We start from the raw sequence: 9,472 nt of genomic DNA, 5'->3' as shown, positions 1-9,472 counted from the left end.
TATTATTTATTTTGATAAAATAACAAACAAATATTAATACATGTTTCTAAAAATACGCTTTATTTTTAGCATATTCATTTACAAAGTTTTATTTTGAATACATGTGTTTGTTCAATTGAATAATTGAATATATAGATAAGACTTCTGTTAAAAAAAATATGTTGTCCAAATTTGTTTTGTTTAAGTGACACGAAAATTCTTCTAATTATAAATTAATCTAATAATCTGTTTACATTTTTATCAAGAACCTAAGTATGCTTAGTGTAAAAATATATTAAACTAGTTTTAAACAACTTATAAAAATTACACATTAATCTTAAAAAAATAAATAAATCATAAGTATTTTTATTATTATTTGGAGTATACCCCGCTAATATATTGAGTTTATTAATTAATGTATAAGAGTATAATAGTCTTATATATTTTTTCAGATATTATTTTTTGAAAATGGCTCTTGTAACCTAATATAAATGAGAGTAGTTTAAGTTTAACGACAAAAACATTACAAAAAAATTGAAAGAAAACATTAAAAAAAGCACAACATAAATAGTTCACCAATGATCAAACAAAAAGAATAAATTTTAACGAGCACAAATATCTTTAAGAAGATTCCCTAACTGTTTCAACTGGTTACCCAACGAAACATCCCCGATTGTCATAATAATATAATTACGAATTAAACGCATTGATCGATAACGATCACTGAACTTCTTTCAAACCAAATGGTCCACCAGAAGATAAGCGGGATAAGGATCCAACGACTCAGACCAACTGAACTCATCGTCTCTATCCACACTTCTCAACAACTAACGATTGATTCCGACATAACTCACTTAATATCAGTCATGTTCCATAATAAGTTTCAAATCGCAATCACTCCATCACAGTGTAAGAGCAAGTGAGGCGCCGACTCCACTTCTTTTGACACATTCTACAACGACTTGACATAATACATCATTTTTTCATGCATTTATCATTTATCAAAATCCTTCCATGCATGACACTCAATCCAAAGAATGAGATCTTCGATGAGAACTTATAATCCCACAACTTCTCCATATGAGACCGTAATGAGCATTCTCCGTAATTAAAAAATAACAATGACTAACCCTAAAATTATCAATATATTGTTAACGCAAAATATCACACAAAGAAGGATTCACCTCTTTACGCCCCCATCAAGTTCAACACTCTATCATGTGAAGCTAACTCTTTAGCATTTATTCTTCTTCTATAATGATTCTGATTGCAAAACCTTTAGAACTCACGTCAAACATGTCTTTGACTATAGCATCTCTACATATAACAATCAAGGCAAGGCCGGGTACGATGAAGAAAGACGTCTGACACTGCACCATACGTCATCCCAAAAATTAATCGAAGAGGCATCGCCAACCGAAAATCTGCATTGTCCACGAAAAGACTTTCATATTAATGGTACGTCACTCCAAATACTATATCTTACTGCCCGATTAATAGGTTTGGTGAACCAGTTAGACCAATCCTGCCCATATTTGCATCAGACCATAGTAGCCCACAAATAGGTAAGATCCGAGGAGTATCTGCTACATCATTTCGATAAAAAAACTTTGTTAAACGAAGTCAAATCTCGCATACTCAAGCCCTCTTGGTACTTAAATTTATTAACTTTATCCCAACTTACCAAATGACAATGACTCAAAGGACACCCAAAAAAATTTACAAATAATTTTTTCCATGTTCACAACCACACTTTTATGTATAAGAAATAGAGACACATGTAAGTAATATAGATTCTAAAACACTTTTGATTAGAACCAAACGCCGCAATTTGAATTCATTTTGCTCTTTCCTATTGGTAAGTTTGTTAAACAAATTTTAATATATTTTCAGATATTAATTTTAAATGTTATCACAATTGAAACAATTGAAATATTGAATACATGTCCCTGTTTGTTAATTTAATTTTTTATTTATAAATAAGTATTTAGATTTTAATTTTCAATTTTATCGATGTAAGACCACGACTTGTGTTAACAATCAGTCATTTTGGTTATATACTTTATTTTTTATTTATTTTTAAGACTAAACATTTATTTATTTGAGTTGATAAAACCACAATCCACATTTACAAATCTCTATTTAAATCAGAATATTCTTAAATAGAATCAAATCTGAGACAACCGACTTTTAAGTAGATATATTATCACTTGAATTGTAATGATAATGGTACTTAATTATTTAAGTATTTGATTATATTTATAGGGTAGAATATTGAATTTATGTTGATTGTTAAAAAACAAAAACTTATTTTGAATATTATATAATTTTATTCTCATAATATATTTTTATTTTGTAAAAACAGTTTTCATTCTTTAAAAATTTTGAGATGACAATGAATTAATTAAAAAAAAAGATAAAATGCATGTACCATAAAAGTACGAGGGTAAAAATAAAAGTTTACTTTTATGACATATTTGAATTTTATATTAAAATTTGAGGACATGTATAAAATATATATATGTTCTTCCGGCCAGGACAGGAAAGCGGCGGAAGGAGCGGGGGGATATAAAAAAGACGGCGAAAATCCGAAGAATGAGAAAATGAACATGGGTCCGATAATGAAGAAGCCGAAGAAGGTGAAGCAAGAAAATGAAGAAATGCCATTGGCGACACTCGAAAACAGTACAAGTGTAAACAACAGTCTCAGTGAAGAAGAAGAAGATGATGAAGAGGCTATTCTGGTTGCTCTATTCAAGCATCGAGAGCATGAAGTAGAACATAATCGTACGCGGGTGAAATATTATCAGGACCAGGTTGTAATTTGTTACGGTTATTACTTTATTATTATTATTATCTGTTTTCCTTCAATGCATCGATTGAAATAGATGGATTTGTCATTTTGATTGCACCCAGTTTATCATTCAGCTTCTATTAGGTCATTTGGAAGATGGGTTTTGCTTTTATAGGTTATGAGAATCATCATTGTTCATGGCTAACCATCCCTCTGGTAAAAATTGCAGCTTGCAAAATCAGAAAAGAATTTGGAGGATGTGAAGGCTAAATTAGTTCGTATTAGACGGAAGAACAATACAACTGAAAAGTTGAAGATATGTGATGTTAAATCTTCTACAGAGAAAACTTCACTTACTAGTGGGATTAGGGAAAGTTCCCCTGAAAATCAGCTTCAGCTTCAGGTCAAGCCAAGACTTGTTATACCGGCTACTAAAGCGAAAACTTCCCAAATTGTAAAGAATGATGATTCTACTCCAGTTTCAAAAGTGAAAATTTCCAAAGCTGTGAAGATAGAAGATTCTACTACCACCCCACCCGTGACGATTCAAGACTCTGGTAGAAAAAGGAAGCATGGTAAATCTCAAGGTACTTCTGCTTTCTTCTGATTTTTGTGCATTTCTATTAGGGTTTGGTTTCCTGCAGGGGAACATGGAGACCCACAGAGCTGTTCGATGCTTCCATGAGTTACTGACTGTGGAATGTGGATCTTAAGTTCCTAGAATACTTTATTTTTTATGAACAGTTGATAATGATTGTTATTTGTATTATATTACAGAGCATAAAGAACACACAGAGTTGATCTCTATGGTACGTAGCTCCTCATTGGCATCGACAATTCATTGCCAGATGGGGTGCCTTATTCCCAGTCAACACAAAAGAAAATTGAGAAGTCTTGTTTTGTGTCCAACAAATGATCAGTTGTTTATGACAAGGTAGTTTTGGGTTCAAGTGTTCAACTATGTTTTTTTTTTCATTCAGAAGAAGCGATTATGTTTCTTTGTCCTTTCTTCTCAGTTTTCATCTCTGGCCCTCAATTGTTCAAATCAAATTATGTTGGACATGCGTTATGCATTTATTTATGCGGTGTGTTAGGTTATGAGATAAAACTTCAGATGAGTAAGTACTATTAGTAGTCATGGTTTTGATCTTGATGAAAACTACACTACTGAACACCATGCGGAAAGTGATATTGAGAGAAAAGTGTTGTGTTCCACAATAGAGGTTTGTTTAAATACAAGTTACATCTTTGAGGATATGCCTATCTTCCTACAAACTAGGCACTACTTATGAGGACACATTAGAGATAAATACTAATCTTAATATTTATCCCTTTAAAATAACTAATTGCTAATATAATAATTATCATAATTAAACAACTATATATGGAGCATTATCTACAAAATTGTTAACGCATAAACTAATTATGCCTCATGTAGACAATATAAAATGCATTCCTTCCATCCCAAAATGAATGGAAGAGCCAGCACAATGTACATATCAAGGATGGCCGGCTTGTAACTTTTTTCCCCCAAAACACCCTAAAGTTTCTGTTTTTAACACCCCAACTTGTTTCCTACATGTAACATTGTAGTGTCTACATGGTTATCTTATTCATTTCAAACTTGAAGTGGCACAATCTTTCATTCATTTTGGACCAAAATAATTATATGATTACTCTCCGTTGATATATTAGATATTATTCTGAAGCTATAATAATATCTTATAAACATGTGATATGATTAAGAATAATTAGGATATTATTACCTATGTTAGAAGTATTGTATCCTATAAATAGACAATCTCTATTATTTCATAAACCGGCTCCTTTAATATTCAAACATAACCTGATCCTGCTCACATATTGCCCTATTTGTCTTCTATGAGATCCTTAATATTAATGCATCTTAACTCCTTGATATTGTATAGATCTTATTTCCAATTTTTGGTGTTTTGATATGACACCTTCTGTATCTAATGCCTAGCATGTGTTTTTTTACAGTTCTTTGGATGGGGTAATCAACTTGTGGCAACTCCAAGGAAGAGGGTATATCCCCATTATCTCCCTGATATTTTCAATGTTTAAAATCAATTATTTTCTGAATGATAGATGGTTATTTGTGTCATATGCTTAACTCACATGATCATTGGAAAGTATTGCATGTTTCATCTATTGTCAGATTTCTCGTAGTATGTGATCCTAGAGAATTCTAAACGGTTTGCACATAATTTCCGTTGTAAAAGAAAGTCTACTCGAATGTAGAACATCATTTTATGTTGGAATTGCTCATCATAATAATGTGAAGAAGTTAAGACTCTACATAGATGCATATTTCTATCTAAAGCTATAAAACGAATTTGGAATGTCTTAATAGAGGAATGTTTGTTGCCTTCAAATATCATGTTAACAACTTGGATATCTAAGATTTGTTGAAGGATTGTAGATGAGATGAGGATGACCTAATCCAGTTTCAACACTATTTCATTCATTACTCCAAATAATACATATATACTCTACTCTTTATAAGGTATTAACCGGTTACTAACTTATTCCATACTACCTCTATACTATTATACTACTACTACTACTAATTACCATACTACCCTTATACTGCTACTAATATATCCTACTATATCGTTCCATATCCATATGGACACTATAGAAGGCTTACAATACAAGTATATGGACACTGAAGAGAAAATTCCTTTTGCAATTCATTCTTCTTATTATATCAGTACACTTTCTTTATCCCGTAACATACATGGTAGACCTCTTTAATGTGAAGATTGCGCGCATAAACTGTTTAGGCTAATAAATTCCAAATGCTATTCTTTTGGAAATTGTAGAACAAATGCGTCTCTCCTTAGTTCCACAGACAGCGTTTCTCCAAAGCAGAGGAGATGGCCTGAAGATACAGCATGGCACCCAGATGGGGGCAGCTTATTCTCTGTATACAGTGCTGATGGAGATGATTCTCAGATATCAGTTTTAAATCTGAAGAAAAAAAAACTGGTAAGGCTTAAGATGCAATCTCTCCTTACTCATTGTCTGTGTTTCATTTGGTGATAAGCCTTGCCCTTGGCAAGGGTAGTATTTGCACAATATGTTATATGTTGACACTTGACATTATATGTTTTCTGGCTAAAGAAATATCCAAGAGCTTGTTGATGTAGGGTTATATGGAAATTATCCATTTTTTAGAAGAGAAAAATCTTGGTTGATGTAAAAATTGGTTTATTTGGGTAAAGACCAAAATAGCCTTAATATTTTATATTTTAAAATGTTACAAAAAACAAAGTAAGGGTATTTGGTATTTTGATTGATGATTTGAAGGGTATGATTGAGGAAGTAATGGTTGATGGGATAGTGGTTTATTTGGAACTAATCCTAGGTAATCCACATCAAACAAACTGCCAAGTCATCCATGATTGAATAGCTTGGTATTTGTCTTAGTAAAGCTTGTTTGATTTGAATGACCATAGTAGCTTGTCATTCTTACTATAGGTTCATGATTTTTTTTGGCTATAAGGGTTCTGAGTTTGCTTCTTAAGAGAATAATTAAATGCTTTATAATGCTAAGGTGTTACAAAGATAGAAGTTCATTTTGATTCATCAACTTGCATCAAAACCTTGTTTTTCTTACTAATTTGTGTCTAGCATGTTTTGCTTTTGGTACTTTTGAAAATGACTCAAATTACTTCCCGCCCGCCATCAGCTCTTGTTTAACTCTCTCAAATCATCTCTACACAACTTCTGTAGCTCCTCGATCTCAAGGCTAAATCATTTTTCATTTTAAAATGCATATCAAGATATTTACAGAATTAACCAAAAAATAATGAAGGAAATTAGTTTAAGCCACTGTCAAAAGTTCAGGAAGCAAAACAAGCGTGCTGCAAGTTGAGGAAGCATAGCTAGATATTGATGCGGCGGGTTCAAGAAGCAAAATGAACTTTTTTCCTTATTTGAATGAGCTTACTATAACTTTATTTTTAAGAGACTTATATTTTAAGAAGCGGATTTAAATTATTTTATTTCAAAAATGCAATAATGATAAAAACAATATGTAATAGAATTACTTAAGCAATTGTGAATTTTCAGTTGTCATTCACTTAATGATTGTTCATACATCAACAATGATACTTACAAGTTCTGTCCGGTTTTGGACGTTGTAACTGGCAGGGACAGATATGCTTCTTAGAGGAGAAGCCTCATTCCAAAGGCATTATCAATAACATTGTTTTCATGCCATGGGAAAATGTCTCTTTTGTTACTGGCGGCAATGATCATGCAGTTATGCTGTGGACGGAGAAAGAGGGAGAAAACTCTTGTTGGAAACCAAAAGCATTACATAGGAAACTGCATTCTTCAGCTGTGATGGGAGTAACAGGGATGCAACAAAAGCAGACGGTATTGTCTGTTGGTTCAGACAAAAGAATTATTGGGTTTGATGCAGTTGCGGAGAGAGTAGATTATGAACATCGGATTGAAAGCAAATGTATGAGTGTTCTACCTAATCCATGTGATTTCAATCTATTCATGGTTCAGACTGGGTAAGCAACTGCAACCATACTCTTACATGATTGATTCAGATGTTAAGGAAAAAAAATTTGGTTTCTTGGTTTTACTTTTTTTTAGATATAATAATCCTTTAAATGCTATTATATTGCTATTTGTTATAATTTGTCACAGTCTCTTGCACAAAATAAAAATGCTTATTTATTTGGTATAAGATTGGTTTATGAATTATGATCCATATTTGTTTGATGTTTTTGCTTTATTTCGTATAAAGATGATTTTCTATATCATGATCTAGATTATATTGTAATTTTTAACTTCGGTTAGTTACAATTTTTTTTGGATCATTATTTACAAATATTTAATCTGATCATAATACGTGATAACACATAGGCTCATTATTCACCTATTTGCATCTATAAGGGACTTCTTCTTGTTTTGTTATTTTCTTCATCTCTTCTTGGGATTTTTGAAGAATGGTTAATCTATTATTAGTTGATTAGCAAAACATAACTTGCAATCTCTTAATTGTTCTTCACTATAAAGTATACTTTTAGTGACATTAGGCTAATAACTGAATAAAGTATATTGGTTGTTTTTTCATTTCGAATCGAAATGACCCCATTTGAAAATACTTTTTTTTTCTTTTATCTCTGGATCCAGATACAAATGCATTTGAAAACTAAACTTTGGAGAATGTTGAATGAGAAGAATGTGTTATTCAGAATTTGATAGTTAAATAAAATACATCCATTTTGCAGGACACCAGAGAGGCAGCTCCGTCTGTTTGATATAAGAGTGAAGAAAACAGAAATTCATGATTTTGGTTGGAAACAAGAAAGTAGTGAATCACAATCAGCGTTGATAAGCCAGACTTGGTCTCCAGACGGGTTGTACATCACATCTGGCTCTGCAGATCCAATGATCCACATCTTCGACATCAGGTATCATGGTAACAACCCTTCTCAATCGGTTCGAGCACATACCAAAAGAGTATTTAAAGCTGTTTGGCACCAGAATTACCCTCTGTTGATCTCCATTTCATCTGATTTAAACGTTGGACTGCACCATATCACATGATATGTTGTTATTCTTGAACAAATGTTTTTGTTCTTCTTTCGCTCGCTTAGACATATGTTTAGCTCACAGAACCATTTTTTAATGTAGAAATAGAAGAAACTAAAACAAATGTTGTAACAATTCTATTTCATTTTGTTTTGGCTTTCAAATTTCAATGCATTCAATTTTTATTCACAAGGCCTAATGTTGATTCAATCAAGTCGAGGACTGTTTGAATAAATGTTTTAGAATATAAATGTAATCGACTCCATTTATGATTTCAAATATATTTTTAATAATATATACTAATACTTAACTTAATAAACTATTTTGAATTTTATTTTTTAATAAGATAAATAATTTATTGTATATATATATTCTATTTATAATCATTAAAATTACAACATATAAATAATTTAATAAAATTAATTTTTAAAATTTATATATAAATATATCCATTAAATTTTATTTAAAACAATTATTTATATATTTACTAAATAAATAATACAAATAATAATAATTTAGAATAAAATATAAAGAGAATCATTTTATTTTAACTTTCTTAAATAAGATTTTAATTTTATATCTTAATAATTTTAACTTTAATTTATAAATAATGTTTTTTGAATAAAATATAAAGAGAATTATTTTATTTTAACTTTCTTAAATAATATTTTAATTTTATATCTTAGAATAAAATATAAAGAGAATTATTTTATTTTAACTTTCTTAAATAAGATTTTAATTTTATATCTTAATAATTTTAACTTTAATTTATAAATAATGTTTTTATTTTTAAATTAGAGTTTATTATCAAATAAGTTAGCATCACTCTTCAATATTATAACTCTTTACTTTAATTTATTTTGAACTAGAATTTAGAACGCCTATTTTAGTTTTGGCCAGACTTAAAAGAGAGTTAATTAATCTTTATGTCTATTATAATTAGAGGAGGCCATTATTCAAATTGATTTTATTTGCCCCAACCAACCGTTGAACCGACCTAATATGAACTGAATAACATCTGATCAACTGGTTACAGTGGCATGTGTAAGGTCTTAATTAAATATAATCGAAGTGATATATGAATTATTCAAATAATTGAACCAATTCGATTCATGATCT

General features: G+C 30.6%; 1 protein-coding gene across 2 annotated transcripts; it reads left to right on the top strand.

The window, feature by feature from the left end:
* The first annotated feature begins 2,522 nt into the window (after nucleotides 1-2,522).
* Nucleotides 2,523-8,541, top strand: LOC124944380. 2 transcript variants are annotated; one of them, XM_047484637.1, is made up of 7 exons: nucleotides 2,523-2,795; nucleotides 3,003-3,348; nucleotides 3,551-3,707; nucleotides 4,775-4,819; nucleotides 5,620-5,785; nucleotides 6,953-7,323; nucleotides 8,050-8,541. In XM_047484637.1, the coding sequence occupies exons 1-7, from the start codon at nucleotides 2,583-2,585 to the stop codon at nucleotides 8,366-8,368; spliced, it is 1,617 nt and encodes a 538-aa protein (XP_047340593.1). In that variant the 5' UTR covers nucleotides 2,523-2,582; the 3' UTR covers nucleotides 8,369-8,541. The 2 variants fall into 2 exon arrangements, with proteins under 2 accessions (XP_047340593.1, XP_047340586.1); XM_047484630.1 differs by having other exon boundaries at nucleotides 3,003-3,360.
* Nucleotides 8,542-9,472: the final 931 nt, after the last annotated feature.

This window comes from Impatiens glandulifera, chromosome 1 (assembly GCF_907164915.1).
Source record: "Impatiens glandulifera chromosome 1, dImpGla2.1, whole genome shotgun sequence".
NCBI lineage: Eukaryota > Viridiplantae > Streptophyta > Magnoliopsida > Ericales > Balsaminaceae > Impatiens > Impatiens glandulifera.
This window is presented reverse-complemented; position numbering and strand designations above follow the sequence as displayed.